This window comes from Branchiostoma belcheri, unplaced genomic scaffold, assembly GCF_001625305.1.
Source record: "Branchiostoma belcheri isolate BF01 breed outbred unplaced genomic scaffold, Haploidv18h27 scaffold97, whole genome shotgun sequence".
NCBI classification, from domain to species: domain Eukaryota; kingdom Metazoa; phylum Chordata; class Leptocardii; order Amphioxiformes; family Branchiostomatidae; genus Branchiostoma; species Branchiostoma belcheri.
In genome coordinates, this window is record NW_017804653.1 from 778,215 (window position 1) to 800,452 (window position 22,238).

Genomic DNA, 22,238 nt, shown 5'->3' on the forward strand with positions numbered 1-22,238 from the left:
GAAAACAATAACAATGTCGTAGAATGTCAAAACCAAACGAAAAAGACGAAAATGTAAAGAAATGAATTTGAAGAGTAGATTATTCGCCATACCATACCCTGTGTCATTTGTTCAATCTTCATGACCACGTAAATTTCATAATGAAACCAACTTTTTTTTTTTGCAAAACTTTTTTTTTATTCGCCCGCTCGCATCAGTTTTAGGGTTCCCAGAGGATGTCATCCATATAATCAAATCAACATGGCCTAAACTTTAAGTCTGAATCAGATAATACAAAATATTATGAATTTAGCCATTCAACAGCTTCAGGAATTAATTACTTGACATGGTGTAGATCTGTCACAGGTATTTCAGAGATTTGCTAAATTTTTACAACAGAGAATAATACAATTATTTTTTCCTTTCTTACAACATGATATTGCCATAAAGGTGTGCTTTCCAATTGGTATGATTCTTTTAGCTTGTAAGTTGACTTGACTCCTTTTACAAAATGCACCTCTCACTGAGCCTGTGGAATTCTGGTTCAGGAACACTTGATAACCCCACAGTTTTGACTTATAGCCAAAGAGAGAGAAAATATCCATATAAGGAATGCCTGAGAAGATGGTGCATGTTTTTGGTAGATGGAGCAGAAAGGACCAGATGCAAGACTTTAAATGATTGAGTTAACTCAGCGTGCTGCCAAAATCACTAAATTAGCAGTACTGCAGTTTAATTCTTCTGTCCACTTCGAAGAAACATTATAAAATACAGTATTGTGTTCTATATAATAAAATATTGACGCTCTCAGGATTTATATCTGCAAAATAAAATTTAATTAAGGAGAAAAAAGATTCATTTTGATTAAATGTAACATTATCCTAGGAAGTACAGGTCTTTTTTCTACCTGTTAAACTATTTTTTCTTCATTCATGGGAAACCATTAAACAGGGTCATGCTCTTCTTTGTCAGGACCTTCGTGACTGAACAGTTAAGTGGAAATAGAAAGAGGAAATAGCACCTCCTTTTTTGGATGCAACTCAGTCTACTTTTAAACTGTCTACTAGTACTGTAATGTAAACATGCCTACATCTGTAGTCTTCTCATAGTCAATTAAAGAGGAAGACTGTAAATCGGTTATGGCGCCACCAATTAAGCTGATGTAGGGTTCCCAGTAAAACTTAACCTCAGACTTGTCAATTGGGGCAAATACACAACCATTATTTCATGCCACAAAGTTGATAGGTCCTAGCTGATTCTTAAGACTTGGAGGTTGGGTGGATGCAAATTATGGTACATTGTGTAAGCTTTCTTTAAAAAAGTCCAACAGTCCATTTTTTGTAGCCTTGGTTTTTCTCAGATAATAGTTATTTCTCTAATTTATAATAATCTTCCAACAAAACACTAATTATGAGCCATGTAAAACTGCAGGCTCAGGGACCCAGACATGGACACATTCTCAGACTAGGCTTGTTTGGCAGAACACTCAAACTGATGACCAAGTAAGGCATTGTCCTTTAGAAGAACTGATCTAAGCACAGACTCGAGATGTTTTCTTGCCAAAGATTCCTGGTCTAAAAGAAGCTGAGAGCTCTCTCTATCACACATTCACCTATCTTCTTAATTTCTACAGGCCACACAAATCAAACCCTCAGGTTATCAAATTGATTGGAAAAAGCTGAGTTGACATGACAAAAAGGACGCTACAAATTTCTGGATTGTCTAATGGCATGCAAACTGACATGGTCAACCCTGTCTCTGCTGTGGTGTACAATTTCATCCTTGACATTTCTAAAGTAAAAGTTGCTTAGTGGAGAGACTGAGGCATAAGAGTTAGAAAATATTGTCATACATTTTGCTGCTTAAAACAAAGGGATAGATTGTCTGACATTTCTAGAGGTAACAGCAGTAAAAAAATATATATTATATGAGTTCAGTAACTGTTGTCTTTTTTTAAGGTTCTGATCTGATATGAGTTATCAAGGATTTGTTGAAAAGTTGCTTGGTGGAGACTTGTGGTCTTGTAGAGACATTTAGCATAATTGCTTGTTTAAAATTTACATTTTCCTGGTCAAAACAAAGGGAGAGATTGTCTGCTATAGAGAGGGATTGTCTGCTTAGTGTTATAAAGAAAAAGTATGAGTCTCAGAATTCTACTAGGGTAATGACATTTTGACTGCCAGTAATTACCAGGGTTATTACAGGCTAAACACCAATTCTGACTCAACTACTGGCTACATTATTACAATATGACAGCTTTGTGATAATTCTAATGGTACATTTGGGAGAACAGTGTCAAAACGATGTGTTTCTAATTGCAGTGTGCGGTGAAATTAAGGTGTTTTTCAACCCAATCTGCCAATCTAACAGGTGTTAATTGTTTACCTGGCATGACAATAAACATTTATTTAGACAGACAACTCATTTGTCAACAATGTCACAACTAACTCAAAACTGAAAGAAATATAGTCATTGTCTGTATAGCTGTCCCATACATTGTGCAATTAACCATAATTATACAACACAGGCTCATATGCAAAACAACACCATTATCAACAGAAAGGATACACTGCTGGCTTAAATCCAAACATGCTTCTAAAACTCTCAAGTATTTAGTAACCACATTTTTTCTTACTACAGGCATTTTTAGTTGTAGCAACTGTATTGGAATGCTTGTCATGTACATGAATGTGTATTATACTGGCATCAGTCAATCCTTGCCAACTTTTGTTTTTTTCTTGATGTAGCAAAATTGTGTCAGGCCAATACAGCATGTTTTGCACTGTTGTTATTGCCTTGTATATCCCCCCACAGCCATGTATATGTCACAGTGTATGTATTGTACATGTACAATGTATGTATGTTGTGCTCTGCTCAGAACCTTTGCTGAAAAAGGAGCTTTGCTACGACGAGAGGGAATCATCCATGTGCTAAACGCGGCACATGGCAAGTATTTTGCACGAGTAGAGGACCTGTATGAACACCTACAGATCGAGTACCTAGGTGTGCCAGGGAGAGACAGGGAAGACTTTAACATGACCAGGTTTTTCACAGAAGCCGCTGAGTTCATACATAGTGGCTACCTGTCAGGTTAGCTGGTCTGTTGTAATTATGGTTACCAGGCATAACAGTTAACAAAGTGATAATTTTTTTAAAATCCATTTTGTCCGTAACTTACTATAAAACTAAATCAATGTAATTTTAAATTAATGTACATTATAATCCATACACTACCAAAACAGGATGATGTGAAGTGAATAATATGTAACCTCAAGTTTTACAATGACTAAAAAAATCATCAAAGCTTCCAATGGCTATATATTGTGACTGGGCTCATGGCTCCATTCTGTACTTTTGTTCCTTTGTTACATGTACGTTTTTGTGACAATTACCTTGTTCTAGTACAAGGCAGTTTTTGTTCCATAAGTCATGATTTCAAAATCTATTTTGACTGAAAACAGTTCGACAGTTCGAATGTACAGCCTTACAGGAAAGGGTATGACAATGACATTCAAGTGCATATAAGTGACACTCTTCTTTAGTGATGGGTTTTATAAATTCTTTCCTAGTACATGTATAACCCTCTTCAAGCCTTAGAAGGCCTCCTGTGTAGGTTTTGGAATGTAGCAAATGTTGTGTTTAGATCTGTGGGCTTTAGGAGACTTCCTTTATGCAGTATCAATCTTTTTAAAGACTTTAAATGTTCTCTACTGGCCAAAGTCTTGAACATTATAAGATTTCCTTGATAAGCCTCTGAATTTCTGAGAAGGGAGCAAGTATGGTGCTTGTGGGTTTGGCAGACTTCCTGCAAAGTCTTCTTGGGATTTAAGAGATTTCCTGGTACGTAGACTCAAAGGGCGCTTGCGTGTAGACTGTCTACTTGAGTTTTAGAAGGCTTCTCTCATAAGTCTCAGCTGTTTGTATCTGTGGGTATTAGAGAGGTCCTTCATAGAATTCTGCTTGAGCCTGCTTGAGTGTTTCCTGTACTTTAAACTCCTTCTTGAACTTGAATAGCGGCAAGTTTTGTTGTTGTTGTTGTTTTTTTGCTTTTGTATACATACATTGTAATATAATTATTAAGCACTGGCACTTTTTAATGCCTGATGATGTTCAAGCGTTGAACATAAAAAAAGGCACTGCATTGGTTGCTAATGGCTCACATTGCACGCTTTTAAGTAGCTGAAGAGTTGATAAATACTGAGTGGTAAGTTCATTAAAGATGAATATGATGCATGCTTTCTTTTAAATACCCTCCAAGAAAGACAATGTTTGCTGCTGCAGCTGTCTTAACAATAAGTAACAGACTAACTCATATTTTGCTTATTGCTTGAACATCTCCCTGCAAAGATAGCCTCTCTGTGCCATATTTGCACTGAAGACAAAGATAGGTAGCAAGGAAAAGGTAACATTACATCTCATCAGGAAAGTATTCAGATCCTTCAGTTAAAGAAACAAACAAACAAACAAACAAACAAACAAACAAACAGGTATAAGTATCTTACAGTAGCTGATCCTACCTTCCTGTTTTCTTTCTTTTTCTTGTCTTCCTTCTATCTCTCTAGAAGTGATGCAGAAGATGAGCATGGGTTGAGGTTGGAAGGCATCACTCATGTGCTAAACGCTGCACACTGGCCACTCAAATTCGAGAGGGTAGACCTCCTGTACCGGCGGCTGGGAGTGTTGTATCGTGGGATACCTGGGAGGGATAACCCGGAGTTTGACATGAGTTTTTACTTCCATGAAGGAGCTGATTTTATAAGCCAGGCATTGAGTACAGGTGGGATATTGTAGAAGACACTTTTGATATGTTTTTTCTAACAGAGTCCTAATCCGTACAGTGGCCATAGCCAGTATCTTACTATTCTAGAAGAACAATAATTCTAGAAGAACACTAATCAATGGACTTTTAAACAACATTTAACACTCGAAGGTTTAGAACAGCCTGATTGACTCCTAGTTCTAGAGAAACCTTCATCACTTGAAGGTCTAGAACAGCCTCAATTATGTAGTTCTAGAACATTACCATTATCACTTGAAGTTCTAGAATATCCTTACACTAGAGGATCTAGAACAGCCTCAGTGACTCTTTGCTCTAGAGCAATATTGAACACTTCTAAAATAGATTCATTGACTTCAAGTTCCAGAGCAACTTTATCACTTGAAGATCTAGAACAGCCTTGGTGACCAATAGTTCTAGAACAACCTTCATCTCTCAAAGTTACAAAGCAAACTTGGTGGTTCTAAAGAGTATTTGCAAGATTTTTCTGGCCCATCTTTACAGATCTTAACTACTGGTACCAGGATATGTCAGATGTTCCAAATGTCCCTTTTTTGTAGGATTTATAAGTTATCTAGGGTGTCATTTACATGTACATATACATAAACAGAAAGCACCCTTATCTGAGTAGCTTCAGAGTCTTCAGAGTTTGATCAAGGGCTTAACATTTTAAGCTTGGCTGTCTATTAATTGAAGTCATGACATCTTCTGCCATCTGCCTGCTCATGTGTAGGAAAGGGTGTTACTGTTTCACAAAACACAGGATCTGAGAAAGACACACTGGGCAAGACTTACTTTCCTTCCTCCTCTTTGTCTTCCCCTCTTTCCTTCTTCCAGAAAAGATGCAGAAGATGAGTATGGTCTTGGGAAGGGAGGAATCACTCATGTACTGAATGCTGCCCACAGTTCAGACGGGTACAGGAGAGTGTTAGTCCTGTACAAGCAGCTGGGAGTGACATATCGGGGGATACCTGGAATGGATAATGAACAGTTTGACTTGAGTCGGTTCTTTAAAGAAGGAGCAGACTTTATAGACAAAGCAGTGAAGACAGGTGGGGTTGTGTATCATACCTGTCATAGTTCTTTTTATATTGAAAATTGTAGATTTTTATTGTGGCACTGTCAAACATGTACTACTGAGTATTATCTATATACAACTGTGATACAACTGTGTAATGGCCAATTGGCCATTGTGGTCACTAGCTTTCAGGTAGTCCCTTAGATTGCTGACTGAGGTGTCAAAAATTCTAAGCCACAAAAGATCACTACAGGGCAGATTTGACTGTAGTCTCAAATATAAACTGTTGCTGTCCTTGGTGCTGAAATCAAAGTTCATGAGATATTTTCTTCCAGTCACTTGGGTGCACACTATAAGTTTGACTGTCGTCTCAAATATGAAGTGGTGCTGTCCTTGGTGCTAAACTGGAGGTTCATAGGTTATTTGCCCCTTTCTTGGTGCTGAAAGACCTTTCTGAAGCTAGTTTGGCTGTAATTTTTCCACCATTTATATAAATGTTGGGTTGAGTTTGAGTTAATTTTGTTCAGCTGTCCCATAGATATTTTCCCCATTGACCCCAACCATTACAAATCCTGCCTGAAGTGGCAGCCATCTAGTGTGACCATTTTTTCCAAGTCTCATGAGTTGTTTCTGTAGCTTAAAGGCAGGCCTGACTGTAGTCTTATAGGCAAAATGTTGCTGTCCTTGGTGCTGAAATGAAGGTTCATGAGTTATTTTCATTTAGTCCCAGGAGTGGTCTCTGTAGCCTTTAGACAGGTGTGCCTGTAGTTTCAAATGGCAAGTGTCTTTGTCCTTGGTGCTGAAATCAAGGTTCGTGGGTTATTACCCTGTCCTTGGTGCTGAACAAATTGATAGCTTGTGAAACATAATGCTAAAGCTAGTTTTCAGGAGAGAAGGAATAACAGAGGTAGCAAACATAAGTTAAGGTTTCAGTAATTTTGCCACAAAGCTGCTTCAGCCAACCACGAGGTAAAGGTTTGTTCTAATGTTTGGAATTGCCAATGAATTTGCAACTAACATCTTACTTTTCAATTACTAATTGGCATTTATTAATTTGTTCACTGTGCACTTAAGCTAGGTGCTACTGCTTTGTCACAGATGGATTTTTACATGCTTGCTTTCTTTTTCTTTTGCTCCCCCTTCCACCACCCATTGTACATCCCAGAATTGCTGCTAGAGATGAACAAATCCTAAGGTCTGCAGGCATCTCTCATGTGCTGAATGTTGCACATGTGAACCTGCTTTACCAGGAGAGAGTTGCAGACATTTATGAGAGACTGGGAGTGGAGTATGAAGGGATACCTGGTCGGGATACCAACCAGTTTGACATGAGTAGGTTTTTCAAAGAAGGGGCAGACTTTATCAGCAAAGGAGTACAGGAAGGTAGGCACTGCCCAATACGATGGAGGGGGGCTTTTAACGTATAACAAGAGTCACTTACCAATATATGAGCATGAAATAAAGGATGTTTTCTGCAAAAGATTGCTTCATGCTTTCTACAAAATGCAACAACCTAACAACAGTTTTAGTAAGCATAATGATCTTTTCCCCTTTTTGACATACATATAGTTTTCTGAAAAAATTTCATCCATCCTACTTTATTGTCTACCTTTATAACCCCATCTATTGTATAGGGACTGCTCCATGTTCCAAAATATGTTCTAACATACATTTGTACCTATGTTCCAAACAGGTAAGAACATAGGAGTGTCTGAGCATTTATAGGGGCGTCAAAACATAGGGATATCAGAACATAGGGGTGTGTAACCCTAATTCTATTGCCTCCAGGTTTGTAGCTGAAAACCCACAAACCCTGAGAAAAGAAGGCATCACCCATCTGCTGAATGCAGCTCACTGGCCTCTCAAGGCAGAAAGTCTGTCTCCCATGTATGAGGAGTTGGGAATAGAGTACTATGGGGTGCCCAGGGAGGGACAATGTGGAGTTTGACATGAGTCCATACTTTAGTCAAGCAGCTGACTTTGTTCAACTAGGGTTACAGGAAGGTAGGGTTTATAAACATTCTTAGCAAGGCATTACTTAGTTAACATGTGAAGTCTTAAAGCTTGAAACACAAATAATCAGTTGTTTTGCCTGTGGATCATCAGTGTTATATGATCCCCATTCTCTCCAGCTCTCCACTGCATATGCTAACATCTGACATTTTTCAAGCTCCTCTTTGTAATTCTAGAGAACCCTATATCACTTGAAGATAAAGGAGTTCTAGAGCAATCTCACTTGAAGTTGTAGAGCGACTTTCATCACTTCACAAGTTCTAGAGCAACTTTCTTCAAGTTCTAGAGCAATATTTATACTTCTGTTCTAGAGCAACCTTTATCACTTCAAGTTCTAGACCAACCTTCATCACTTCACAAGTTCTAGACGAACACATTCTAGAGCAACCCTTATCACCTCAAGTTCTAGAGCAACCTTTACTGCTAGAAGATCTAGAACAACCTCAGTGACATACATGTAGTTGCACATGTTCTACACAGAGACAGCAGTGAAAACTGTTCCCGGTTGAGAAGCCTGGGTACCATACACATGCAGAAGGCTTGAGATGTAGAACAGCCTCAATGACTTTGAGTTCTATAGCACCCTGTATCACTTGAAGAAGTTCTAGAGCATTTACCCTTATCACCTCAAGTTCTAGAGCAATCTTTAATGCTAGAAGATCTAGAACAATCTCAATGACATAGTTTTACAAAAATGTTCTACACAGAGACAGCAGTGAGAACTGTCCCCGGTTGAGAAGACTGGGTATCAGACATGTACTGAATGCTGCGTATGGGTACTGGTGCAGGAGAACTGTCCAGGAGTATAAGGATTCAGGGATTCGGTTCCTTGGTATCGAGGCTGATGACTGTGAAAGTTACCAGATGCACCCGTACTTTCACAATGCGGCAGACTTCATTGAAGCGGGGTGTACACATGGTACTTCTCTCTACATGGACTACAGAAATAACCATGTTGGCATGACAATAGCATGAAGCTGCTTTTCTATCACCAACTGATGATGATTGCCTATTGAGTCAATTTTGTCAAGCTTGCCTTAAAGCCTCAGATGTTTCTGACTTAGGGAGAAGAGATGCTGCTGCAGTGAGTGTTAGTTCAGTACCTAGAAGCGGTCTATGTGGCTTGGCATTGAGCAAACTTGTTGAGAAAAGAAATGGTGAGAAGGTAATTAAGTGTGCTCCAAACTTACATATGAGAAGGACATAAGTTTTAGATTAAATTTTAAAAGTCAATAATCTGGCAGAAAATCATACAACACACAAACTTTGTTCTCAATAGAAAGAATAATCAATGGCAATCTGAAGTTGTATCAAAATGCGGGAAAATTTACTGAGAAAAGAAACTGTAAATTGGACACCCAAGATGGTCCCCATTCTCTCACAAAAGTTAACAAGATGTTGGGCATTCATTCAATTTTTATTATTAAAAACTTCTACAATTTATTTCACTGTATTTCTCTTACTAGGAAGATCAGTGAGAATTGTTACCGGCTCAGTAAAATCCTGGGGATCACACATGTGCTGAATGCTGCCTTTGGGTTCTGGTGTAAGAAAACTGTACAGGAGTACAAAGACTTGGGCATAAGGTTTCTGGGAGTGGAGGCAGACGACGCTGAAAACTTTGAAATGTTCCCGTACTTCAATATGGCAGCAGATTTCATACATATGGGGTGCACTGAAGGTACATCTTCCATGTACATGGAAAGGCCCTACTTTGCCATCCAATCATGATGACATGCTAACTAAGAACAATGACAATTCCTCCAAAGATCTGCTTTCAAACAGAAGCACTTAAGCATAAATTCACTGTCTTTCTAGACAGATAAATAATAGGAAGAAATAGTGAGGCAAATGAAAAGGCAAAAGAGCCAGGGGGCTACGTATCCATCCAAACAGCAAAATGTGGCAGACTTGAATCCTTTCAAAGTCTTAATTTAAAATAAACAGTAAGGTCTGATATAATCGTACATAGTAGAATTCAAACTTGCTTGTGCAACAGTGCTGACTGCCCATGATAGCAATTTTTGCTACTTCCATACCATCCACTTGCTAAGGTTAAGTCCTTCCATGATGCCAGCCCGATACTTGTCTTATCTTTCCTTTGCTCTACTGTCAGACTCCCAGTGCTGACATTGACTGCTAACATCTGTACAATCCTATCTCTAGCAAAGCTGCAGAAAACTGTGAGATGTTAAACCGTTACGGCATCATTTAAACTCCCAGTGCTGACAATGAGTGCTAACATCTATATCCTACTTCTCTATAGCAAAGCTGCAGAAAACTATGAGATGTTGAATCGTTACGGCGTCACCCACGTTGTGAACGCGGCGCACGGCGACATCGATAATGAGTGGGAATACCGCGGCATGGGGATACACTATCTCGGGGTGGATGCGGACGATACCCCCTACTTTGACATCTCTGAGTTCTTTGTCCAGGCAGCTGAGTTCATTAAACAAGCCAGGAAGCTTGGTATACTTTTGTCTTCTCTAACTAAATTGCTTCTGGCTCAGAATACTGCTTTTGGCTGAAGACAGCTTTTGGCTCAGTTCTGCCAAGCTTTTGGCTGAGTACTGCCAGGCTTTGGCTTAAGTACGGCCAAAATAGATATTCAGAAAGCATCTTTTTTCTTAGATTTGCTGGAGGCTGAATTATGATAAAAGTTTCTTGCTTTGATGTTGTAGACAAAGGTTTTTGCTGTTGTACATGTAGTGTTGCTGGCAAGCGAATGTTGCTAGTGGCACGTATATACATGTATGGCATTTGGAAAGCTGGAATTCTAGTAATATGTGTTTGGATGTACTTTGTACATATAGTATAGTACAAATGTATATGATGCTTTGGATGTCAGATAGACAGTGCATATTAGCCATTAGGGTACTAGTGCTCCTCAGACACAACTCGTCTGCTACGAGAAAAACAGTTGGCAGTGAGTGATCTTACCAGAAAATGTTTCTTGTACAAACTTAAATGCTCCCAAAAAGTTTTATGTCACTCACGAGTACCTATAAACTATGAAAGGAACTACAGTACTGTAACAACACACTCAATGTTTCAAAAGGCCCCGAGCTGGGATGTGTGATTGTCTAAATTGGTGTCTTCCAGGACAGGAGCCAAAAACTTCCATGAACTGAAGAGGATGGGCGTAACACACATTCTAAACACTGCACACGGGTACTGGAGCCGCCCTGTAGAACTTATGTACAGGGAGATGGGGGTAGAGTATTTGGGCATCATGGCTGATGACTCGGAAATGTTTGACCTGAGTCGCTACTTTTACAGGGCAGGGAATTTCATATCTTTGGCTAAAAAGGGAGGTGAGAACCTGGCCATAGAAACAATTATATACCAAGTAATTTTGTCACAAAAGTGGGTAACAAATTTATTATGTACATGTATGAAGCTTTAGTTTCTGCTGGAAGAATTAAGTATATGGCAATGAGGCATGCAAAGGGTCTTGAATAATTTTTGTTGGACAAAGGGAAGAAAAGAAGAAGGAAAAGAAGTACAAAATTGCACATCCTCCAGTATATATTATAATTATAATAATTATAACTTCACAGTCCATTCAATTCATGGCAATGAATGTTGTAATCTATAGCCTTTGTAACAGTATCTACTGTTCACAGTATGAAGCAATGTGGGATAGAATTACAAGAATTTATAATTGATAAGATTATATCATAGCCTTAACATTGCTACATTTTTCAAGCTGATCAAGACATAGTTCAGACAGCTTGGCTGCAGGATAGATCTAACTTAAAACCTTACTTGCTATTTTAGTCTGAAAACTTATCTAAGAAATTTCTATTTCTGCTACCAGTAGATATATATTGACCTATACTAAGATTGACCTCAGTGTCAATGTCTAGACTAAGTTGAACGTCTTAAAGTGATGAAAATCCTGTGGCAATACTTCTATTGGTGCAGATACCAGTTCTTCTGCAACAGGGGTCCAATAGTGCATGGTAAAAAAAGTGACAAAAGGGTTGTGAGGGTTTAGGTTCATCAAACATTTCTCATAGTACATGTAAGTCTACTGAAATGACTAACTTTTAAATAAATGCTTAACCAACATGGCCGAAAAGTATATTACTAAGAAGTGGATCCTGAATCTTATTATATTATAGGAGGAATCAGTCAAAAATTTTTCTTGACTTTGAGTATTTTGTTTAATGCTAGAAAAACTAGCAGCATATACCACAGGACAATAGTTGACTTCCCATAGCTTAAAATATATAGTATCAAATGTAAACTTGAAAGATCTTAATGGTGACTAAAAGATCATAGCTGCAGGACCAAGTTTAAGTCCATCAGAAAATCAAATCCTTAAAATAAGCTGTTCAAATGCACCAGATTCTCTAATATGTTTCTGTCAGCCAGCTGTTGGCTGCATGTCTGTGAAGCATCTGCAATAGTCTGAGAATCTGTGCCAAACTGTCAGCTAGTTTTACTGTGCCAGTAGCAGGGGTCAGGTTCAGAGAGGCAGGCAGCAGTTGAAAATGTCTTCAAGTTGGTAGAATGCCAAACTAGCTCGCTCTGACATATTCATGCTGGTCAGGACAATGCAGATAAATCGGTGATGGAGAGAAATACTTGGCCAAGCTGTTAATTCAAACTACTACAGGTGTATCATAGTATTAGCACCCTTGAAAGATTAGGTAATATCGAATATAAATTCTCTTTTTACTTATCAAGAATTGATCTAACATATACACGTAATATGTAATATCTGTAAATGTCTAAGAGGTACCGAAAAGTAGTACATTTAGCTTTACAATCTAATTAAGTTTGATTGCTAGTTTTGAGACTCAACAATCAATCAAACATTAAACTACTAGTCATCCTATCTGAGATGTCCTTTTTAGCCAAAACCAGCAGGAGTCAAAACCAGCATGAAAGAGCTGAATTAACTGCTGGAAACTGGCATGATGCCATCATGTTGAACTTAAAAAGTTTTCTGTGCAATGTAGCCTTCATGTATTGGTGTCGCAAAGTGATAAAATTGCTATATTGGTAAGTGGCATGTATGTTGTATTGCCTGTTGGCAGCATTAATGATACAATAACAGCATGACTGGTTGTTTTGCAGATGGTATCAGAAGGCTGGAGCATTTTTATCATGAACTTGCTTGTGCGTGTGTTTGTAACATATTGTATATGACTATTTTGAGCATGCTGATTGCATGATACATGTATTTTGAAATGTAAGGAATATTCCATTTCAGAAGTTTTGGGTTAAGTCAGAGAGAATATCTTGAGTTGCTGTTATCATATCATATTGTTTCATTTAAATTTTTGATTGTATTGTTTAATTGAATCTTTTATATCATCTAAATTCTGTTTCATTGTCATTTTAGTCCATTACAAAGAATTATCGTCTGACCACCCCAAGACTTTACAGATTAAATGTTCCAAACAAAATTGTTGAATTTTCAAATCATACAACTGTGTGAAAGTTGTCATTTTCAATGTTGTTTCTTTTGATATCAAGCTACAAAATCTAGGAAGCGACCTGGAGGTATTTCTTTTATCGTTAAGGACAAAATCCTCACCAAAAGTAATAAAATCCTCTCCAATAACACTTATTACATGTAGACTAAGTGAAATATGTGATTGTGTAAATATGCACTTTCACTCGTAATATATAATTATATATTACGAGTAGATGACTGTAGATATTATCATTCCTTAGATTCTTGTAGCTTGATTACAATACAACAGCACTGTTCAAAATAGTAGCCGAAAATAAAATGCAAATTCACTCTTCGACTAAGACTTCTTATTCAAAGTCAATTCTACTTAGTCTAATCTCTCACTCTCACCAATCCTTAAATTATGCATTAAACCTGTCCCTCCATGTTATTTGTCCCCCCAGGTAAGGTACTGGTGCACTGTGCTGTAGGGTTCAGCCGTTCCCCCACCCTGGTGGTGGCGTACCTCATGTTGTACCACCGCATGAGCGCCCAGGAGGCCCTGAAGACCATCCGCGCCAAACGCATGATCGGACCCAACCGTGGATTCCTCCGTCAGCTCGCAGATTTCAACAACAAACTGCTGGCCGAGGGGAGGATCAGGCCATACAACGGGCGCTGAGTTAGCACAGTTCAAGTTCAAGAGTCAATAAGTCCTATTCCATCAGGATTGTGACACCCAACTTTTCAGTGTTAGCAACTTGAACCTGTGACATCTATGAGGGTTTGGCTGTTTATTGGTCACTGAGTTAGAGCTCAATATCTACAAAATACCGGTAAATCAAGCAAGAGAGAAAAATCAGAAAATTTATCCAGTAACTGCTTGATTCAACTTGTAATGCATAATGTTCTACCTACTAGTAGTTGATGTCTAACCTTCATTGATGTACTGGAGGTTTGCAGTTGAAATTCAGCATTCAACAACTTAGTCCTATTCCATCAGGATTATGACTGACACCCAACTTTTCAGTGTTAGCAGCATGGGACTGTGACCTCACTTGTGACATTTCAGATATGAAAGTTCTGGTGATGTATATTGGGGTTGATCATGTATCTTGTACTACTGTAACAGCAAAGTCACAACTCTAATGCACACATCAGAAAGAAATGTGGTAACAAGCTACCAGTAAACAAAAGTCTGAAAATTCAAAGGTCATACTGTAGGGACAACACTTGAAAGGATTATGAAAGTAAGCACATGGTGTCTTTTATTCCAAGAACACTGAAAAACAACAAAAGGGACTGATGATTTGAATTTGGATGAATTTCCAAATTGCAAAGTTGTTGAATAAACTGACTCAGAGGTGAATCAAGAGGTATGAAGTATTATGATGATTATGACAGTCAAAATTGTTTCATTTCCATGGAACTATAAAAATGGTCAGGTGAGAATTGTTCTACGTATAAAAACGGCAAAGGTGTCATGTAATATAAATTACCTCCAAAGTTAAAGCCATTGGCCAACTAAGTTAAATATACCAGCACAATTTGTGTCTGCCAAAACTCTACATAGAAGTTTAACAACTGATAGGAGAAGAAGTACAAGCCTTGATTGAAGAAACACTGTATTTTTAGAATCATTCAAGAAATATAGAATCAGTCTATTTTTAGCATGGTCATGACAATAGAATTATAAATTTAAAGGTATTTTAGGATATACAATGTATATGTAAAGATAGCTTTCAATGTGCCAGAATGTAGTGACTAACTTCTCACTCTAATACCAAAGAACAGAAAGGTAGTTGTATAAATGGTATTTTGGTGGAGCAAGATTGTTCAATTTTGTAGTGGGAAAGAAGAGTGCACCAAATGAGAGAAATAATAACCTTGATGGTGTACATTGATTATTAACAACAGTTTAACAGTGTATTTTATTCTATAAATATAACTGGAAATTTATAGTAAGTTATACAAATTTGTGACTCAAATGTGAGATGTATTCACAATGACATTTTTACATTGCGTAAGTCTTATAATATTGTGCACATGTAACTATATGGTGTGAAATTTTGTAATGCTTTGTTGTTTCATTTGTTTAACAATAGTCCATGACAAAATGGCCTCAGTGCTTTGGAGCTACAGTATTTAACAAAATTGTGGCGTACCTAATATGAAAATCTTGCTGTAATTTATGTTATTTGTGCAGTGCCAAGCTATTATTAACCTAATATGTTATATTTCAAACATAATGCATGCACTATACATTTATCAGAAGATGTTTTTGAACCTGTTAGTTTTGTTGTGAAAAATGTTGTGCTTTTATTAGTAAAGAAAGATGTAAGAGAGAGAGACAGATGTTGAAGAATGTATGTGACAGACAAGGGTAATATTTCTAGATATTCTCCAAGCAGATGTTGGGTTGGAAATTTGTATCATTTTCTGACTGCTGGACTTGTCTGGTAAGGCCATTGGTGGGAGTGAAAAAAGATAGCAGTCAGAAAACAATGTAGTCTTTTACCCCAACATCTCAACAGCTTGGAGATCATTATTATGATTATTATATACCCACAGGGACTTTGGATTGGAAAATACACTGTCAGAACTAGATGATTTGGCATTATTTCAGAAAGACTAGAAATAGTACGTGTATGACCCACATTTCACTCTAATACATGTGTGTTTGGTAGTTTTTAGAAATAGTGTTTCTGGTCGTACATTCTTAAGTTAATACATGGAGCCTACAAAAGTTTAATTCTTAATTGTTTGGCCACCTTGATGTATGACTTGAACATATGATGACTCTGCATATTCTGCAAAATTCTTAAGACGTTCTGCATTCCTTAGAAGGAGGTGTGGGATACTGAGGGAAGGAAAGGAGTGGAATAATCAAGTGGATTTGGTTTGTGATATTTCAGCACAAATGTGGCAAGGCTAATAAAACAATATGTGTGAGATGTTTTGTATTGTATTCATTGTGTTCAACATAAATGTCATGATACCACTGCTTGCAATGTATTTCTAACAAAGGAATTTGACAGCCAGTGACGTTATGAAAGAGAGAGAGAGGGGGGAGAGAGAGAGAGAGAGAGAGACGTAAAAAAAGTCAGGGTGATAGCTACAGTAAACTCATTGATAAGTTACAATCATTATGTCACTTGTGTTGTTTCATCGTATCTGGAACTGAGCCACCGTCAAGTGACAAAAGCGCCCCCTATTATATCAATTGCGGACTGCAGGGAGATTGTGTGAGGCGTCCATCCATTGGTAATTTTTCGCTTGTGGCATTGCGCTGAGGAACGTTTGCTGTTTCTGTATTGGGATGATTTTTGAATAGTTACCAGGTTCCAACCAAGCAGATCCAGGCTCCAACCATGATGAATAAAATGACTAATAAACTGGTGGACGTATCAACTACCAAGTACCTAATACCAGCCCAGAAAAGAACAAGAAATAGCCATGCCTCCAAGTATCAGAGTTATCAACCAAGGATTAAGAAAAGGTGTTCAAAAATTCATTCTTTCCTAGAATTATCACAGAGAGGAACTCGCTGTCACCAAGTACAGTAGGGGCGTTATCATTAGATAGCTTTATAAAACAATGTTTAGAGTTAGATGTTCAAGGGCTAGGTGTAAAGCGGTTATACCGGCTATACAGATACAGATCCGTAGCTTGTATAGTACATACACATACGTCATACAATTTGACCTTGAATAGAAGCCAAAAAGCACAAAGAGACTTTTGTTGGCTGTCAACTTTGATCTCCTTGCAATGCTTATGACATTCTTCCTCTCTTTCAAAACTAGTTGTCCATAGCCACTTCGACATGCCTGTATTGTCTATGCTACATTTGTACCTGCTGACCAAACTTTAACCTGTCAAGTCACCCATCCAAACCTAGCTGCCCAGTGACATACATGTACCTTTCACGTGAGGTGCCCCTAACCGTATTTGAGGCGGTGTTCTAAAGTATAAACATTGCAAGTCTACAGGTTAGTGCGCGGCTGCACAGAGAAAGGCGCTTACAGAGACTAGACGGGCGGTCACTGGACGGAAATTTGGCGAGTCCCAATTCTTGTAAAGTAAATCATCCCATCATGTCATCCACCAACACAAATTTGTACTTTTATGGCAATACAAGCGGCTTGTTTAATTCATCGTGAGGAGCGCTTTAACACGCAACAAGGGCATTTTATGGGCCACTGACTACTGTTACCGGTGTAACAGATACGGGCATATCATATGAACTACTGTCATAGGAACACATCACTAACAGCCGTAGAAGAACGTCTTCAACTCCAGTCCTGTGCCTTCGTCCACTTCTGCATATAAGGTAAAACCTCAACGTAACTATGCCTTATGTTATAGCTATCAGGCTTAAATGCCGTGTGTACCACTTTAAGTTGAATCTTAACTGAGTTACGTTAACAGGCCTTGCAGTTAAGGTTACATTCGTGGCCCCTCCCGGCACATACATGTACTATTCAAACTTTATCTCTCCATTCTCGGAGTTGTCCTTTCTGAGGAATTCTTAAAAACTTCTGTAGGCTTTCAAATGGGGTTATATCTCAAAAGACTTGTGAGTTTTGTCAAGGTTTCAACAATCAGGTTCACATGTGCTTTTACTTTTACTTAGTAGTACTTCCATTCTAGACCTATGCACAGTCTTTCTGTCTATCAGTGTTTACCGTTTTAGCTCAAGCTACGAAGTGGTAGTTAGACATGCAGTGTAATTGCCCTTTCTTCAATTTGTGCTGCGGTATCATATATCACAATATTGCTAATGCACCTTGAATCAGTACGAGTGAATAACATGTATATCATCTATTCTCCAAGCAGAGGTTGGTGGGAATACAGTAACCTTTCTACCACATGCCCCATTTCTCAGCGACAGAAAAGGGACATATAATAGAAAGGCTGCAATCTTCCCCACTAGCCTCTGGTTGTGTGATTGTTGTAAGCAGTCTTATCTTTCCTGATTTCACAAAGGGCAGACGGTGTGCATTTCTAGTGCATACGTGTACCTGATACCCGTACTGCTTTATCTATTAGCAGGGCCCGTAATGGCCAGGGCCCGGAAGTATGCTGTCATTGCCGTGCTGGTGATTTTCCTTACGGTATGTTCGTCTTTTACTGTTAATGCTACAATGGACATGGTTGCTATGTATTTTGGATGTATTTTGAAGTACAACTCAACAGGTACAAACGAATAAGGGCAACAAGGAGACGTTGCTCATGTTTAGTTTATGCAATCTATATTTCATGGTTGAAATATATCATGTTGTAACACTTTTAGTTCATGCAATATACATTGTATATTGTATACATTGTATACTGTATACATTGTATATACAATGTTAATATCATGGTTGAAATGGAAAGACGACAACAGAAAGCTAACAGATGATGTATTTCAAACCTTTGTGAATCTATATGAAACTTGTAATTATTACTAGTATGTTGTGTAAGCTGGTGACATGTAACATGTTTAGGTCATGTTCTTGCATGTTTCTCGATTGTAGACCTCTTAGTTGTCTAAGAGAATTAAGTTGGAAAAAGGGGCATTTATATTACAAATGTAGCTCAGGAGCGTCAATCAAGTTGGAGGGGAGGGGAGGGGAGGGGTGTGTAGTTACAAGTACGTTTCCCCAACTGTAGGACATAAATATGGTGATGTTACTAGTATACTATAGAGGTGGGAATATCTGTGTTGGAAACAATTAGCATTTTAAGACGACATGTGTCTGAAAAAATGTCTACATTATAATGTAACACCGTTACTTTATTTACATTTACTCAATCTTCTTTCCGTCACACAGACTTTAGAATTCCAGGCTCTGCATTGGTCGAATATTGGAATCCCAAAACCTCTACTGAAACCTCTAATTCTTCGACGGGTGAAGATCCCAAAGAACATGACTGCAAAAACTCCACATCTAGTGCTGGTAACATCTCAAAGGGACACAAATAAAACTCCTCACCAGTCGCTAGTAACATTTCAAAATACGACTAGTAAAACTCCTCACCAAGCGCTTGTAACATTTCCAAACAACACAAGTAAAACTCCTCACCAAACGCTGGTAACATTTCCAAAGAACACAAGTAAAACTCCTCACCAAATGCTGGTAACATTTCCAAAGAACACAAGTAAAACTCCTCACCAAATGCTGGTAACATTTCCAAAGAACACAAGTAAAACTCCTCACCAAGCGCTTGTACCATTTCCAAACAACACAAGTAAAACTCCTCACCAAATGGTAACATTTCCAAACAATACAAGTAAAACTCCTCACCAAATGCTGGTAACATTTCCAAAGAACACAAGTAAAACTCCTCACCAAGCGCTTGTACCATTTCCAAACAATACAAGTAAAACTCCTCACCAAATGCTGGTAACATTTCCAAATAACACAAGTAAAACTCCTCACCAAACGCTGGTAACATTTCCAAACAACACAAGTAAAACTCCTCACCAAATGCTGGTAACATTTCCAAATAACACAAGTAAAACTCCTCACCAAATGCTTGTACCATTTCCAAACAATACAAGTAAAACTCCTCACCAAATGCTTGTACCATTTCCAAACAATACAAGTAAAACTCCTCACCAAGTGTTAGTAACATCTCCAAAGAACACTCCACAGGAGCAAGTAAGACCCGAAAACCATGAAAATGTCTCATTTCCAAACAACACTACGACTAAAACTCCTCACCATGAAAATGTCTCATCTCCAAACAACACTACGACTAAAACTCCTCACCATGAAAATGTCTCATCTCCAAACAATACTACGACTAAAACTCCTCACCACGAAAATGTCTCATCTCCAAACAACGGGAACACTAAAACTCCTCACCATGAAAATGTCTCATCTTCAAACAACAATACGACTAAAACTCCTCACCATGAAAATGTCTCATCCCCAAACAACACTACGACCAAAACTCCTCACCATGAAAATGTCTCATCTCCAAACAACACGGAGACTAAAACTCCTCACCATGAAAATGTCTCATCTTCAAACAACACGGAGACTAAAACTCCTCACCATGAAAATGTCTCATCTCCAAACAACACGAAGACTAAAACTCCTCACCCTGAAAATGGCAAAGCCCCAAAAGTCGCAAAGACTGAAGCTTGCTACCTTGAGCAGGTTACGTGCCCAAAGAACACAACCATAGTCGTGCTAAACAGAGACCGCCTGTATCACCAAGGAGACGTTCTAACCGTCAGGGTGGTGGTAAAAGACAAAGAAGGAAGGCCAAAGACGTACGGGGGAGATTTTTTCCGTGCCAGACTGGTCAGTAGTGACCGTTCGCCGCAGGCCAGTAGCACCGGGCACGTCACTGACCACTACAACGGTATCTACACTGTGAAGTTCCCGCTCTATTGGGCAGGGGGCGTTTCGGTAAGTATCGAAGGAATTTGCTTGGGACGAAGGGATGCTGTAGGGTAGAAGCGATAACATTTTGATACATATTCGTAACGTTTTACCAGCTTACAGTTACTGCATTCATTGTTCTTGTCCGTTTTATCTGATGATAGCTTTAAATTGTACTTGAACAGATTTCTTGTGCACAACGATACCTTCTTCTAATAAAAGCCTATTTGCTGCTCGTTCTGCCAGCGATGTGGCATTCTGTACATAACTTCTACTCCAAACGTACACATCCTTTGCCTGATTTTTGTTCTATATCAGATAAAGATTCAGCTGGTCCATCCCAGCGAGGCAGTGAAGGTCCTAGACAGAGTGCGAGAAGTTCCAAACAAGAGAGTCTTCCACTGTAGTTTCGTCGACGCGAAGACGAAGGCCACCAACACAACACAGTGTTTCAGTTCTGCCAACTCTAGTCTACTGCCCCACCAACAGTGCGACTTCTCAAAGCCAGACGTGAACGGGACCTGGATTTGTGAGAAACCGGACAAACTTCCGTGTTCCGCCATATCAAAGTGCAGATGGGACTCGGGAAAGAGCAGGGCAAAGATGCTGGAACTATTGTCTGAAGAAGAAAAGAAACTTTTCCAAAAGTAAGTCATCAACTGTAAGTTACAAATGTAACTCCAACGGCGAAATGTCGAAGTGAAATGAAATACCAGCACACCAGTACTCCTGTCTATTCTATTGCTGAGAGTTTCTCATTCTTGTCCTGTCCTCTTGAATAATTTATACGTGGCATGATGCTCGCAACGGGTGTACAGGATAAGAAAATACGTATGATGCTCTGAATAAAATATGCACAGGTTAGTAAATGTCTTTGGAAACTTGATACCTTGAATGTATATCTACTGTATGCATACAACGTTGTATACAATACAACTAGGGCTGTAGAAATTGCATGACTAGTTTCCACACCCCACAGGCCCTATCTTGAGGAGGAACTTGAAGTAGACCCTAAGGAGCCCATACACGTTCTTAAAGCAGAACTTCCCACACCTCAACACCTTCCAGCGTGTACCTGGGACAAGTCTGCAGCTTTGGGACATTGGTCAGGCAAGGTCTGGACGTCATCCGTCTGCAATGTCCGAGTGTTCACTCAGAATGACATCCGGCGGTGCCTGGCTAACAAGACCGTGTACATGCAAGGTACGTATCGTTGTATCCATGATTGCGCTTCTGGATATATTAGATACAGTCCATTGGGTATAATGTTAAATTTGATTATTTCTATTCCCTCTAGGTGACTCCACCATCAGACAATGGGGCCAGCGTTTGCTGACGGTAGTACCGTTGAACCACAACAAGACCAAGGGTTATTTAGGTTTGTCAATGTTTCCTTAATAGCTTTTTTGAGCCTATTTCGTTCTAAGAAACGCCTGCCAAACATCGTCAAAGGTCGGACAGTCACAATGAATTGTACATTTTTGTTTCTTTAGCTCGTTTGGAAGGAGACAACAGCCAATGGAACATCTCTGTTCGCTACCGCTTTCACCACTTCCCCGTACAGGGAGGCGCTTGGTGTGTCTTCTTTGACTTCCGCTACGTTGTTGAAACGCTGGACTCCATTCTTGGAGGCCCAAACACGATAATAGTCCTGAGTCT

The 22,238-nt window shown here is 38.8% G+C and overlaps 2 protein-coding genes across 4 annotated transcripts in view; both read left to right on the forward strand.

Annotated features, from left to right (window-relative positions):
• LOC109461908 (dual specificity protein phosphatase 3-like) overlaps positions 1 to 14,788 on the forward strand; it is a 29,476-nt gene extending 14,688 nt beyond the window's left edge. Inside the window, exons 2-3 of one of the 3 annotated variants that reach the window (XM_019758385.1) lie at positions 2,858 to 3,069; positions 13,665 to 14,788. In XM_019758385.1, coding sequence (XP_019613944.1) covers positions 2,858 to 3,069; positions 13,665 to 13,882 — 430 coding nt within the window. In that variant the 3' untranslated portion in view covers positions 13,883 to 14,788. Of the gene's footprint in view, positions 1 to 2,857; positions 3,070 to 8,494; positions 8,870 to 10,053; positions 10,260 to 13,664 lie in introns of those variants that run through there. The other 2 variants (XM_019758386.1, XM_019758387.1) reach the window with 2 other exon arrangements.
• Positions 14,789 to 19,673: 4,885 nt separating this feature from the next.
• Positions 19,674 to 22,238, forward strand: part of LOC109461849 (NXPE family member 3-like) — a 2,994-nt gene continuing 429 nt past the window's right edge. Inside the window, exons 1-6 of the mRNA XM_019758319.1 lie at positions 19,674 to 19,679; positions 20,280 to 20,606; positions 20,898 to 21,226; positions 21,559 to 21,782; positions 21,877 to 21,957; positions 22,073 to 22,234. Coding sequence (XP_019613878.1) covers positions 19,674 to 19,679; positions 20,280 to 20,606; positions 20,898 to 21,226; positions 21,559 to 21,782; positions 21,877 to 21,957; positions 22,073 to 22,234 — 1,129 coding nt within the window. The remainder of the gene's footprint in view (positions 19,680 to 20,279; positions 20,607 to 20,897; positions 21,227 to 21,558; positions 21,783 to 21,876; positions 21,958 to 22,072; positions 22,235 to 22,238) is intronic.